The 16,754-nt window shown below is 32.2% G+C and overlaps 1 protein-coding gene across 1 annotated transcript in view; it reads left to right on the top strand.

Moving 5' to 3' along the window:
- Positions 1–16,754, top strand: part of CARPA (Carbonic anhydrase-related protein A) — a 626,351-nt gene that overhangs the window by 480,033 nt on the left and 129,564 nt on the right. The window contains exon 6 of the mRNA XM_076394854.1: positions 89–155. Coding sequence (XP_076250969.1) covers positions 89–155 — 67 coding nt within the window. The remainder of the gene's footprint in view (positions 1–88; positions 156–16,754) is intronic.

The following is a 16,754-nucleotide window of genomic DNA, read 5'->3' as shown; positions in this document are numbered from 1 at the left end:
GGTTTCAAGCAAGTCTGAGTGTTGACTGTTAAAAATGTTATCTCCCATTTCGACTAAACTAACCTACGTATTTTTGTCACGTTCACAGGTTGGAGACACACCAAATGGAGAACTCAGGTTGATCACCACCGTGTTTAACAAAGTAACCTATAAGGGTAAGTTCGTTAAACTCTGTCGTTTTTCCCTTATTTTGTTAGTCAATTATACATAACTAATATAATGTCTGTAATTATAGACTAATAACGTTTCTAATAAACAGCAAATTATGTTATTTTTTTACTTAATAAACAATAAACTAATTTATATTAAAAAGCAAATTAGAGCATGGAAGACTGTTAAATAATTAATACTTTATTTATTTTTATTAATAAATATGTAGATACTAATTCCTATGCCACTACCTCCTCGATTCTTGAACTGTATTTGAATTACAAGTTTTAGGATAAAATTAAGCCCAAAAAATATTCATGGGTTTGTTAAATTAGTACACAATAGAAGAAATAGATTAGGTAGTATCTCTCCTTTAGGTATATCCGTTCGGGTTTTCACATATTTATCAACACGTGACCCAGAGTTTTTATATTAATATATCTATATATCGAGCTATGCATTAAACATCCATTCGGAGATCGTCAGTTATAATTACCTACTAATACATTACATCCGAATATTGTCCTCATTATAAGAAACAAAAATATAAGCATATGGTAGTGTAAGTAATATGTCACAACATATATTAGAATATGTTAAATTTTGTCAGTAAGGGCATGGATTACAATGGGACTAAAACAACATCGAATAAATCATATAAAACAAACAAGAGTGCGTAAATACCAAATTATTACACTACATATAAAGTGTTAAAAGCTGTATAAATAAATTTAAATATGTGTCAGTAACTAAAATATTGACAGTTTGTATGAAAGGTTAACTGATGTATTAGGTAAACGATAATACTTTAGAAATGAAAATCAGTTGTCTCAATTTGGGGTAGACTCTGCGAAGATATTCTATCTCTTAGGAATCCAGTCTTCATTTTCCAATATCAGTGTTATCGCGTAGATTTTGCGCTTTTAAAGACTATATAGCTTATATATGATCAAAGTGAGGATTTAATCATCAACGTAGCGCACAAACTTAGAGGATTACTGCAAAAATTCATAAACTAAGGCCAATTTCGAAATATTTGATGCATAAAATGACATAAAGTGTGTATAAAGTGATAGCACCTTCTCTTGATCCGTGCAATTAAAAAGTCCATCACTGATCTACCGCAATACATGACCACAGTTGGTGGTTGCATGGTATGACTGGTGAGTTAAAATTAAGCTCTAAACGTAGTTGGTCCTTAGTGGAATACCAAAAGCACAGTACTTCAGCAAGAAAGGTCACTTTGGGTCTCGGGGTGTCACTGATGCTACTTTCTTCATTTATCAGTTGCATGAGAGATTGTATATTTTAAATTACATGAAAAATATTGCAACCAATGTATATCTTTAAAAATAATTGAAAATGTAATTAATAAACTTAATACGTAAATAAACTAATGTGTCAGGAAGGTCAGAATTCCATTGGATCAAAAGTTGTTTCAAATTTGTACATATTTATTTGAGAAACCATCAGTCCAGCTATCTCTGAAAATGCAATATATGTAATATATAATCTAAAATATGTCTTAGCGATCAAATTCCGGAGGTATTCGATGTATATAGATGTTAAAATTAGCTTTTCAACACTTCCTAACCTCATTCACAACCCATTTTATATAGCAAGGTTTGATTCTTATGTCTATTAAGATTACTTAACAATATTGAAATAATGCAAACTTTAAAAAAAAACAAACATATAGTCCAGTCGACATATGTTGTTCATAAAATTTTTGTCAGTTTCTGCCTGCCTGTGGATTTCATTTAATCGAACTGGGATTGGGATAACACTGTTGTCTGTATAGTTTCCAAGTAAAATAAAAGTGTTGGTTGTAAATTTTACACATTTCATAACATATTTTCTTCTCATCATAACTCTTTTAAATTAATTCAATAACCAGAATCAACTTATTTATCAACAAAAATGTACATAAAGTATTTAATTTAAAAATTTTTTATTTTGAAATACATCTCTAGTCCGTGGAGTCTTTGCACAATAAACGCAGTTCAGGGTGTGAAGCCGCAAAAGTTGTTTCAAGTTAGTATGAATTATTTGGAGGCACCAAAACTTGGGCAACCATTCCTTAAAGGTTATACCATGAAAGTTTGGATAAAACCTGAATAAAATTGTTGCTCAGAAAATCATCAAACAGTTCAGAAGATAATTAATTGATAAGGCCCTGATTATTTTTAAAAAATGGTGAATTTTTATCTAACTGTGATGACTGTGAAATATGACGAGTGAAGAGTTACACCAAAATATTATACTCATTATAAAAAATAGAAAAATATGAATGTAAGTATAAACAATCTGTGAATATTGAACTCTTATTATTATATTATTCCGCGATTTATGAGAATTTTTATATCTTAATTTTTCGCAGTTTTCTACTAACAACCCATTGAACCATAAGTATTGACAATTACAGTAAAACAAAATATGGTATATATTGTTAAGGTGTTTACATTATAAGAGTTTAACAAAACTCAAATGGAATACATTTCTAGTGTATTTCGCCCCCTTCAAAGTAATTTCTCCTGGATACAATATAGGTGTATATGGTGGATACTGATTAACACAGGATGACAGTTAGCTCTCGGGGCGCATTTATTCATCACGAAGTCTTTCTGGAGAACAATGTTTATGTTTTGCGTACAAGAGTTTTACAAAAATCGATATTTCCAACGCTGTATTGCGTTTACCGCCAAGCATTTTTCTCACTTGAAAATATACCAAAAATACCAAAGTATCTGGAACCAAGAATTATAGAAAGTACATAAGGTATTAATTAGTCTGTTCATGACCAATGAGATATTTCAATTTGTAATCACATACTTACTCGAAATGTGAATAAAACATCATTCCGAGTTTTTGCCCAAAACCCATATCTAATGCACCAGAATTCAATTGTGTTATAAACTAATATTATGGTCACTTTTTAACCCTTATCGACATTTTAATTACGCATGTAGCCCATTTTCATCTCTGAAATGCAAAGAATCAAAATTGCAAGCATCGAAAACCTCTTCATTCATAAAATCAACCATTGGATTAAATTGTGTACTGAACGGTACTAATTAATAAACATTCTTATTCGGTTAATGAACAACACCATAATATTATATATTTTACTATATTATGTGATTAAAAATATCACCGCTGCTCGTATATAATATGAAAAATTAATTAGAAGTAATTAATTATAATTTTCAGTACGTTTATCTTCCGAAGAGCTAAAACGTGGACAAATGAAACACTGCGCAATGCAAATATTAATCCTAAGCCCTTTTCAAATAATAATTCTGGTCGTTAACCAAATTCGGCAGACACTCCATATGACCTGTTATAGTTAAACAGTAGCATTGTCTAAAATCCGCAATAAATTTACATTATTCGGTTCAGACTACTCCATGCGCTCATATCGGACCGTATGGAAAACGGTCACTTCACACGGATTGACATTTCATGTTATCTATAGCTTCGATACAATATACGATCAAATAAACCGATGACAACGGCAATCGTTGATGTTACACGACCACAATTTAATCAGCGGTCAGTTCAATACACTCTTGTCATAGCAGTCTTATAAACAGACGGACTGTTAAGTATTAATATTCGGACTATGTTAATCGATAGAACCATTGAAACTTAAATGAGTTTAGTCAAATTAACAAACTTCTCTCATTACATAATTTAAAACGTGCATAAATAGCATAAAACCCTCTCCGACTCTTCGATTAAAAAAAAACACTTCAAGAGTTCTCAAAAGTAACACATTTATTTCAAATCTCCTTTTAGTGACATGATTATTTTTGGATATTTTAGACGGATTTCAGTATCTCACAGTGACTTTTTGAATTTAGTCTCATACGGAACGATAATATTTCATAGTAAACCAATCCGTGAAGTTTGGTTTTACTAGCTAACAGGTCAATTGAAAAGTCCCCGGCCTACATAATTCCTTTCAAGGGTGATACAGTAATTATAGCGACCCTCCAACTTTTCGATACCATTTTTGTAGTACAATTTGTCCTTTGCTTCAAAATAGGCCTCAGTTTCGGCGATGACTTCTTCATTCGACCAAAGTTTCTTCACAGCCAGCATTCTTTTGAGATCTGAGAACAGAAAAGTCGCTGGGGGGCATATCTAGAGAATACGGTGGATGAGGAAGCAATTCGATGCTTAATTCATAGGTGTTTTCACTTATTTGTGACACGGTGCATTGTCTTGGTGAAGCAGTACTATCTTTTTATTAAAATGCGGGCGTTTTTCGGCGATTTCGTCCTTCAAACGGTTCAGTAACGCTATGTAATTGTCGTTGTTGATGGTCCTTTTTCAAGGTAGTCAATGAAAATTATTCCATGCGCATACCAAAATGCAGGCGCCATAATTTCGCCAGCCGTCTGTTGTATTTTTCCGCGCTTTGGAGCGGATTCATCGTGTGAAGTCCACTCATATGACTGTCGGTGGAACTTTGGAGTGAAATGATGGAGCCATGTTTCATTCAATATCACATATCGATGCAAAAACTTTGGTTTATTACACTTAATCATCTTCAAACACTGCTCCTAATCATCAACTCGTTATTGTTATTGGTCAAACGTGAGCTCGCGCGGCACCCCTTATGCACCGGGCTTTCTCATACCCAAATATTCGTAAATCATATTATGTACACGTTCAGTTGATATGTCTAGAGTGTCTGCTATTTCAATCAGTTTCAATTTACAATCAGTCAAAATCATTTTGTGGATTTTTTTAATGTTTTCGTCGGTAATAACCTCTTTTGGGCGTCCACTGCGTTCACCGTCTTCGGTGCTCAATTCACAACGTCTAAACTTAGCATACCAATCCTTGATGGTTGATTTTCCTGGGGTAGTGTCCGAAAACTTGGCACCAAGCCAAATTTTTGCTTCAACTGTATTTTTTCCATTCAAAAGGCAATATTTTATCAATACACAAAATTCCTTTTTATCCATTTTTTGCACAATATCAAAAGTTGCTTCACTCAAAATGTTATAATTCACAAACTAATGATCCAACTGTCAAATTTATACACGTATAAATTGAGGGTTAGGGCTAACTAAAAAAGATATGGATTTAATTCTAGTGTCGCCGGGGACTGTTGAATTGACCTGTCAGAAATGCAGGTGGAGCACAGTTTTCCTTTAATTAACTGAACAAAATCTCATGTTTCAGGAGTTGCTCTTCAGGTGTTATCTTAGAAAAAGGCAAACAAATGTATAGTACCATAATTTTATTTATATTATTTACTTTAAAAATTACATAATAGCTTGACTTAGAATACGATGAGAATTGTAAATCATGCAAATATAAGATATTAAATAATAAGCATTACCTCCAATTGACATAGACATCTGGTCTATAAATTAATTTTAAATGATTCATAATAACTGGTGTTACTCTGTTTTAAATTGCATTGGATGTATTTGTAACCAAATTCATGCTAAGGCCCCACAGACATGTTGACAGCAGTCTTCACTGTTCAGTATACAACGAATACAAAGAGCGTTCTCGACGGCCAGGAAAAAATTGTATTACTCGATAATGATCCATGTAAAATGTAAAAAGAGTATGCAAAATTATTGGGAGTAATACTAGAAACAATTTCCAATCACTTGAAGATTATGGGAATGATCCAAAAGCTTGGATATTTTGTGCTATATGAACTGAAGCGAATAGAGAATGAAGAGCCTTTGGTGATGTGTGACATATTTCTTCAACGGCAAAATCGGAGAGATTTTTTGCATGGTATTGTTACTAATCATGAAAGGTGGATCCACTGTGATATTCTAACGCGAAAACTCATGGAGACGACCTGGTCATACATCAACATAAAAGACAAAGTTAAATAACCATGGCTCAAAATCTTGATGTATACTATAAGCTGATAAAACCTAATTAAATTATCAATGGGTATCACTCTTGATTACAATTCATGGGTTTGAACCGAGCGAAAAACCTTCAAAATACGACCAAAGACACCACAATGTTTTTCATCACATGACAGCGCTCGACCATATGTTGCAGAATCGGTGAAACCATACTGGGAAGTAATATAAAATATTTTTAACAAAAAAATTAAATCGACTTCAAGAAATAAATAAGGAACTCACTAAAAAAGTTAAAAATAATTAAACTTAGATTTTTAACACAAAAAAAAACATTTTAAAATAAGATATGTACATAGTAATCGTAATAACTAAATAAAAATAAACGAAAACCTTATTTAACCTATCTACTACACGTATTTTATATTCTACCATATGCAAGCAATTTTGCTTAAGGCCTATCTAAACCTATTTATCTACTTACAATATTATTTTAACTAATACCAACTGATCACTTTGACGTCGGTATGAGCAACAAATTAGATTTGTTTCGTTCGTCATTTAATTTTGTGTATATGACATAAAATTATATTATTACTTTTGAGTTGTTTGAGCTCGTGACCAGATCCTGACTGAAATCCGTGAATATACATAACAAAATATAGAGACCAACATAGAACCTTCTCCTTTCTGAAGTCGGATAAAAATGGTAAATGTTACACCACTCGCTGTATTTTCCAGCCCTTTTTCCTTCTGATTGCTACTTGTTTCGATATATGTGTTGTGAATATGAGTTATTATCTATCTCAGCAGCGCGTCACTCCTTATGACACAAAACAATGAGTCGATTTTTAGACAGCCTCAAAGATACATCGTTCTTTCGGGATGAAATCCATACATTTCCAAAAAGATGAGAAAAAGTATCGGCCGTGTGTAGACAATAATTGAAAATCCTTTACAAATAATTTATAGGGCCATTAAGTACAAAAAATACAACTGATATTGTTCATACTAAAAATAATTGTTTCGCATAAAAATATTCGTTTATTTTCATCGATTACCATTTTGAGTAGTGGTATGGCGACAGTACTATAATTTAACTGAGCATCGTTATCAGAAGAGTAATCGTATCGCGACCACCTAATATTGGTTTGTTTGATCGTATGTCACTTTGAAATTAGATCGAGCACGAGACGCCGGCCTCCCATATACATAAAGTGATTTCGTTCTATGGTCAGTTGATACGAACTGGCCGAAAACTGTTGACCTAATAACGCAAATTTATAGCGGAATTTGCGCAAAGCCATAGTTCACGGTCTAGTGGAATATCCAGTATATTCAATTTACCATTTTGTGCTAGTGGTTTTGTAGTTCAGTAAAGGCAACTGCTAAAATAATCTCTAAAGCAAAGTATATTTATCTGACCGATTAAAATTACTTATATAGAACAGATGTATCATATTAATACATAGTCTATTCAAAACAGCAGTAAAACGACGTGATCTGAATTGACTCGCAATATTGCCGCATCAATTCTCGTACATTTTAACTTTATAACAAAATTCTAATCTAAATAAAATATTGAAAGAAAAATTTAATCATATATTAAAATTATAATTAAATATAGGGCCACAATAATTTACAGGTTAGAGTTGTTTTATTATATTTACATTGATTTTTTTCCACACTAGCATAAGTGGAGTTCTAGGCGCGTTTTTTTATATAGTGGTATCCCCCGATGACCTAATCCACCTAATTAAAAATTATATATCTGAGTAACGTATTTTACTTTCATTAGAGAGCATTTATTTACGTTTTACGCTTAGTTCTCGTTTCCTTCGATGCCACTTTTCCATGTAAAGTCAGTTTGATGCTACCGTATTTCTTCTTGGTTTATTCTATTACCGCCTGTATACATACTTTTTGATAAAACTAGATTTAATCACTGTATTTTCCTTAATTCATTTGCCATATCTGCAAAATAGTTAGTATTATTTCTCTTCTCATACATTTTAACCAAATGTTCAAGTATATCAAATATATTAATTATACACTGGAGTTTAGTTGTATAAAAGGAAGAGGCGTCTTGTTGCTCAGCGATACAAGGCGGTTCTGGGTGTTATTATCTATTAAAAAACACACCAACCCATTAAACTTGACCTTGCAGTTGCAAGTACAATGCATGTACTAAGAATCAATGTACTAGCAATGTTTTTAATAGCTTGTATGTACTTGGGCTAGAGGTCGTTGGATATTTTCAATACAACTTTTGTTACCTTATAGTTTTAGCTGCAAAACTTTTACCCGAATTCAATATACAATAAATACAACTATATCAAGAAACACTGAGTAACTGCGAAACGATTACCTCTCCAATGTCAACTTGTCTACTTTTCTTGATAATTAATTTGATTTCGATTAATTGAATGAATTCAAAAGAGATAAACCTTATAATCTCCACGGAATCCTACCGACTGCGCCAGTTATTAAACATTCAATGCAAATTTTAAATAGTAAAGAAACTATTATTATAATACTAAAAACTGCTTCGAATTTACCAACAATTTAGAGAGTGAAATGAATTTTGGCACGAATGTATTGGGCTGTGGAACATCTTTTAACGGGACCAAATAACATTAGAAAAATATATAACCTATATATGGTTTATTTCAAAGGACTTATTATTTGTGATAGTGACTATAGCGGTAGGTAATTTTTAGCCTTGAGCCAGAGCTAATAGTCATATGCATTTTGTTTTGTAGCTTCCTGCCAGATCATAGATAAAAACGATAATGAAGTGTGACTTGTAAATAGCTATTTTCACAATAATGGAAGCCATTCTGATTGCCCATCCTGATACGGAATTAATTAAGATAGATAATCTTAACAAAATATTAAAATTATGTATTGAAAGTAAAGATTGAAACATACCTTGTTACAAAAGATAGCTCCGTGTTCAAAATGGCGAAAAGGAATTTTATAGTTAAAACAAAACATTTGCCCATAATACCAGATCACTACGAAATTTCAAATTAAACGCAGCGTCGTCATTATATAATAAGAGTAAGTATAACGAGAACTAAGAGTAAACACTTTTAGCTCAACGTTGTTTGAGGAAAGTGAAGATCTTCGTTTAATTATAAAAGGACTGCAGCTGAAACATGTAGAATAATAATTAACACTAACTAACACTCATTGGAGGCTACAAAGCGAGCTATTTCTCATTGATTGAAATATTAGTAATGGTTTGAGAAGAAGGTCATTAGCTAGCATACGCATATAAGTTTGGAGACTATGAATGGCGTTTTGCACATGTCAGCAACTACTCTAACGGTAAAAAGGTATTTTTGCATTGCATGATTAATGAAAACGAAAATCAGATTATTTATGATAAGCACATGTGTAAAATAACATAACAAATCACCGATCTCTATTCTAGAAATCATGTACTATGTAGAATTAAACGGGTTGATTATTGGATTGCCTACAATTAAAAAGATTATATCGATAGGAAATTTGCATATAAAGTTAGTCGTGGATAGTGGTAGGTCCTCAAATAGATACGTAACGGTTTTTGTGAAATAATGTTTTAATATTTGAAAATATAACTACGGTTTTCAATTTATACTCCATATAACCATAGACGTTTGTAATTTTGCGCATTGAACGAGAATGAAACTTTTCCACAAATGTCATTGTAATTATTACATATATTTTCATGGAGTTGCGAATTATAGCTGATTCAAAACAGAAATACAGAAAAATGTTGATGAAGCCAAGACTGAGCCAGAGTAACAATTTTTTTATACTTTTATTGTTTTAAAAATCAACATTTCGTTTAGAGCTTAAATTATCTAGACAAGTACCAAATTTACAAAGAACTATTATATGGTTAATATCAGAATTCAAAAGAAATATTTTGTTTGAAATGTTTTTTTACGGCCTATACAAATACATACTCTCTCTTTATACATTTTTTAAGCTATAATCATATTCAGAATTTAACATTTATTAATATCAGTAAATAAGAAACACGCATAATAGTTGATGGGATTTAAATTAAATAATATATTTACATAACTCAACATAGATAATTGTTGTGAATGGCAGGATATTATCAGTAACATTCCTCAATGGTGCATACATTTATTAAGCACGAACAAAGTACATTAATACTGTGTTTAGTAAATCCTCATCTACTAATATATTGGTAATAATTATTTGTCCGGTAGATCAGAGCTTGTACGTACATATACCAATAGATTGACGCAGGAACACGTATAAAGGGCATTGGTAATATTTCATGTTACCCATACCACCCTAATATTAGTTTATCGTCGAACATAAGCCGATTACTCCTATACTGATAAACATCAGCAACTACTTGCTGAATCAATAAAGTAATATGTTTACCAAATTACTTTTTGCTATATAATTTAAAGTTATATAACATAATTTTTGCAAAATAATGTAAAAACTGAGCTAAATTTGAAAAATGCTTGTAATTTCAATTATAGTAAAAAGTGTACATTAATAATCAATAATACTGAATTACAGCATCTATAGTCCGTCGAAAATAACAGTAAATTCACGTCGTTAAAATATATGGCGTCAGTAGGTCTCAATATCGGTCAACATTAACTTTTAGATTATTTTCTCTCTCAGACGCAACATGTTTCTGGCTATTTTTTAACTTTAGCCTTTCGATAAATCAAAATAATCATTAATGCAAAGCTGTGATGTGAAAATTTTTCAATACTATTTTAGCATCAAAAAAAGTTTACCTGATAACCTCCTAATTATTATTATTATTATTATTATTAATGGATGATGTTCGGAGACATCAGACACATCAGCATTATATTGAGTCTTTAACTAGAATAAAATGAGAACGAGGAATACGGTTTGATTTTAAAACGAATTCAGAAACTACAATAGGCAATCAATTCGACGTCGTGGTGACCTGAGTTCACTGCGATGTTGGACTGACTATATATCTAACAATATAACTCTGGTAATGCTTTTGGCAAACAAATCTTAAACTAAAAGTCATTATTCCATAAAGCCTAAGCTTTTAATATACTTTCGACTATATAAAAACTCTAGTTACATAATTGTATATCTATTTATCAAGCAACTATATGAAGCTGTTTCTCAAGCAATCCAAAAATCTCGAAGGCTTCCATCCCCATTATTTTTCTAAAATATTATCTGGTAGATTAAAATCAAGCGAAGCCTTCAAACTGGCAATCTGCTTAAAGAATACCTTGGGAGTACTTGCACAGTAAAATATAAAAGGTATATCATCTACTATATAATTATGAAAATACAATATATTACAAAAAAGGTACATGATTAAGACTGCTATACATTTCTTGGTAGCTAAGGGCATAACTAATCTTATTTTCTTCTAAGAAACATCAGAATTGCTTGCTTTATAACTATATACATTCTGATGACTTTTGGCTTTGCTTATTTGTCAAAGTAACTATAAATGCCCTTTCTTAACAGTCATTTTTTCTTATATTTAGTAATGTGATTCCAAAGAAAAAGAGCTTCCATTGAATGAAGGCTTGGCACTTAGAAAAATGTATTCAATTTTGTGTAGAACGAAGAATTAATTTACTTTTTCGATGATTTGAGGGAGCACATATAATATATGATATATAAGTTTATATAGTCTGTTTATAATAACCATTTGTTTTTCGAAAAATAATTCTAATATTATTTTTACTCTAAAAATCTAAATTTATAAATCACCACCTGTATAAGACCTGTTACTTCCTTGGCGGTTATTTGCAGCCTACCTGTACTTAAGTTTTAAATAACTTTTGACTTCATAAAAAAAATCTTGCGAATTTTCGTTAAATCAAATCATTTCGCCGGTTTTCGGGCCATTAAATTGATGACAAAATAATAATGATGGATCTTTTTATTTCGATGGTTAAACAATCGATCTTACAGATATATATTGGGGTTATAAAAGAAAATAATATAACGACGATAACACCACTGGAGATATATTAGTAATAGATTATTAGTGTTCACATTTGTTTTTCTAGCTATTTAAATTATATTTAATAAAATAATTCCATAATTATTTCTGAAACGAAACATTTATATAAAAATTTCCTAATTTTTTTTATTAAAACACTATTCTTACAATGCTATTTTTGGTGTATTACATTTTAGGATTCCTAATGATTGATAATTAATTATTTTATTTAGGTCTGACAACCAACAATTGATAATCGCTTAATAATGCATAAATTATATATCAAACTAATATAATTAAATATATGCTAAAATCCCAAAGTAGTGTGAGCTTACCACATCCAGTAACTTCCTTTTATATTCCATCTTGATTTTCATTAAAAATTTTTGATATCATATTTAACTTCCTAATTTTAATAGTGGTATAAAATACAACAGTACAATATTGAAAATTATTACATTAATAAATCATAATCCAGTGACTTATAATTCGTGTTCTGTAAATCGTTCTGGTTTTACGATGTTTTCTTCCGTGCAGTAAAATATACCCATGTTCCAGTACATGCGAATTATTCTGAAAAATTAATAGACCCTTAACTGTATTGAATATTGGAGACTCAATATTTAATTTAAACTAAACATTCCCTTTTATATATTGGGTCTAGATATAACAATTACAATATTTTTAATAAATTTGTAAGCTAAGTAAAATGTAAACGAGCCCATAATGCTAATTATTTCAATGATTTTTTCAAATGGGTATTTAATGTACAATTAAAAAATGAATGGATTGTTATTGATTAATTCCAAGAACAAAATAAATGAACAGGTCACAATAAAAAATTAATGGAAATTTGTGATCTAAATTAATATACAGAAATTACTGATGGCACTTGTTTCTAGTAACACAGTAGCAACCGATACATCCAATAATGAATTTCGAGTGCCCCTAATATCCTCACATAATTACTGTGTCAAAAACATTTTATAGAGTTCTTTTAATAAATTAATTTAATTAACTAGTTAATAAATAATGTAAAAATTAATCTCTCATAAAATATGGCGACTCAAATCAATATAACTTACTACTATTCCTCTATACATTTTTCCTTGACGTTTTACATCATTTAAAAAAATGTAAAGAGATCTAAGCAATTATGAAAATTAATGAATCATTTTTTAAAACGTGTAGTTGAAGAATATGTAAGTTAATACTGATTGAATTAGAGCAATATAATACAATATATAACATCATATGATATTACAAGAAAAGCTAAATAAAATAAATGGCTCAAAATTTCAATGCTGTAACTTCTCACCCAGCCAATCCAATCCACTAGTTCAAAAATGTTCTATTCCGAAGCTACAAAAAGTTACTTCATTTTAATCGCCATCTCTGTCTGTTGCCTATCATATGTAGATGAAGAAGTCAATTAATAGTGAGTTCCGTTTATCTATATGGCTCACAAATATGGTCATTTTACCTGAAACATACCAATATATAGAACTCGTATGATGAAACAATCAACTTAGGCTATAAGTTCAAAAACAGAATAGCAAAAAGTTTATAAAACAGACTCCGGGCATCACTAATAGGTTAATTCGACTATAATATTTCCATAGTAGAATAACATCAATAATAGTTCACAATTTGTGCACTATGTTGCACAATTTGCAACAGTATTAGTAATTGCTTCGGATCCATCCTTTAGAATACCTGACATTAATCCCTATATTAGGGAAAATGGCTCCCATACCAACCAACTTAATTTGTTTAATCCTTTTAACAACTCGACTTCATTGTTTTGCAAGCTCCAAACCAAACATGCATCGTTATTGCCAGATTGTTAAAAATCGTAGAAAATGATATAATATACTTCTCTCTACAAATATATTTTTAAAGAAAAAAATTATTAAAAAGTATATAAGCATATAATAACTGATAAAATGGAAAAATTTACTTATTCAGTATTGGCCCTTTGATTCTATACATCTTGCCCATCTTTCAAGCAATTTATGCTATGCCTTGCCAAAAAACAGTTTGTTCATTTTTAAAACTCTTCCATTTTCTAACTTCTTCGAAATTGGCGAAATTCTTCTCTGCAAGCGCCTATCCCACTAATGCACAAAGTTGATAGTCGGACGGGATAAGGTCCCATCCGAGTGTTTTCAACGCTTCCTCGACTGGTTTTATTTCATGAGGCGACGCATTATCGTGATGCAAAATCACTTTAGAGTGTCTTCGGCTCCATTCTGAATATTTATCGATCAATACATGGTTCAAATTGATCATTTATCGACAGCGACCACTATTAACTATTTCACCAGGTTTCAATAGATCTTAATACACGGTACTCCTGGTACCGATTTCGCCAGATGATAACCATGATTTTTTATGCTTAGGGTCTTTAAAATAAATCCTTTCATCACCCGTCACTATTCGATCATACCTTTGAAGGACAATTTCGAAAGACGATATTTTGATTGGCTCGTCATTCAATTGATGTGACACCAATTTCCCCTCTTTTTTATGTTTGGTCGATAACTATTTCTTGGGCCACATTTAATGGTTCGGCCTTTTTGTTGAATTTAGGTTGGATCTCCATCCAATAACTCTTGCAGTTTCGTATCTTTTTCATTATTATTAACGTCTACCAGAATGTTCTTCATCTTACATATCGAAATCATCACTTTTTAATTTTCAAAACAACGCCTCACAAGTTTTTTAGGTTTGAGTGGGCTCATCGTATGTCTCTACTTGCAAACGATGACTTCCAATGGCTTTTTTCTATGAATAAATAAAAAAATTAATGCGTACCGCAAATGCATGGTTTCAAGCACGAAATTTGACATTTTCAAAGAGGTATAAATCTATGATGGTGTTAGTTTTGCAAGATATGAATAAATTGGCAAACCTATCAAATTAATATATTGCATACTTAAGCCCAGCGACATCTGTTAGGGAAACCTGTAATGACTTTATGGTACACCTGGAAAGTTTTAGCTTCAATAATGTAATCAAATAATCTTTATCTTGAGATATATATAATTTGCAGCTGTAATCGCAGTATCGCCATCCAAAAGAAAATATAGAGCCAACCCCTGCTTCTAATATTGAAGAGATCATTGAAAAACGCGAAGTCGTTAGGATTCATGCGGTATTTTTTGCACCCGCTTTTACCAGCTGGAAATATCCCTTCGAAACCGGCAAAAGAGACCCGAACAGCAACGGCATAAGCAATTTTTTGACCACTTGGTCACGGACGGGCATACTTTCCGCTATCGCCGAAACGGAGCGCGAAACCACACACACATACACAAAAAAAAAGAGAACCGAGAGATCGGACTCCGGTCCGATGAAAAACGACGTCCGGCTTCGGAGTCATCGTGTTGTTTATTGTCCAGTTAAGGGCGTCCGCTATCTGAGCGGCGATGTCGTGATTTACGACCAGATAGAGATGAGGCGTCGGCGTCGACCGCCTGGATAACGACGACGCCAATTTATGAGCCCCACCGCGTGCCCAAATATGAAGCCGCTTTTAATTATCAGCGTCGGATCGGGAACCGCAATTGAATGTAAAAATTCCATCGGGTCTCGTAAAATTCGATAATGTTTGTCGGTGCCGCGAGGGTGGAAGGGGTTGAGGGGGGCCCGGTGAAAAAAAAACGACTAGGGGAGTAACTGGAGCGAGGGGAATGTCTAATGGAAGCGTATGCATTACAATGAACGGAAATGGATTAATTAATTTGCCGGTTTTTAATTTGAGACAATCATTAGTCGAGTGTCTTCGGTTGAGTATTATACACAAAAAGGAATACACCAATGAAGATATATAAATACGTACCGGAAGATATATAAATACACAACAATTTATCTGCTAGACTTATAGTCGGAAACTATCTAGTAGAAGAGATTAATTTTTAATGTGATACTAGAGGACCCGGTGAACCATCTCGAAAATTTTATCTGACAATAACATTAGCTTCTTCGCCAAAGCGCCTCTCGTGCTCAACGGCTGATGTCTTGTCAAGCATAATGACGATGTTATATCTGTCATACATCATCAGACGTCTGTGGTTACTTTCTATAGTAACAGGTGGGGCAAAAGTCCCGCTACCATTTTTATTGCGAGCCATCTTGTCTCAGTTTTGCTTTAACCAATGTGTTGTGAAGCCGTGCAAATTTTATTGTGGATCAATATACGACGTAAGAACGAGCAGAAATAGAAAACTCACAAAACCACAATTTATTGTTTCCATTTGCATGCGAATTTTCAAAAGTACGGTACGACAGCAGGCAGGCTTCGTTCTGAAAGACAACGGACGCCTCGTAACACTGAAAATGTGGCACTGGTGGGTGATAGTATTGCAGAGTCTCCACAGACATCAATTCGACGACGTGGCTCCCAGTTACACATTTCTGCACGCAATTTAAGGCGAATTTTGAAAACTGATTTAAAATTGTTCCAGTAAAAAATTCAATTAGTCGAAAAATTGTTAGAGAGATCCTGATCAACGAGTTGAGTTCAGTCATGCAGTCTTAAGGCTGTCTGGTGAAGTTGAAGATTTTTCGTCTGAATTGATACAGAGCGATGAAGCCCATTTTCTTCTCAGTGGCCGCATCAATAAAAAAAACATTCGGTTTTGGGGAATACACAATCCTCAGTATCTTCATGAAACATCATTGCATCCACTAAAAACCACTGTATTTTTTTCAAAATGACCAAGATGTGGTAGTTAATTTCACGAAGTGGCGATTTA

Source organism: Rhynchophorus ferrugineus, unplaced genomic scaffold (assembly GCF_030347505.1).
Source record: "Rhynchophorus ferrugineus isolate W39M unplaced genomic scaffold, kcgeb_rfMv2 rfM2, whole genome shotgun sequence".
In the NCBI taxonomy this organism is placed as follows: domain Eukaryota; kingdom Metazoa; phylum Arthropoda; class Insecta; order Coleoptera; family Curculionidae; genus Rhynchophorus; species Rhynchophorus ferrugineus.
This window is presented reverse-complemented; position numbering and strand designations above follow the sequence as displayed.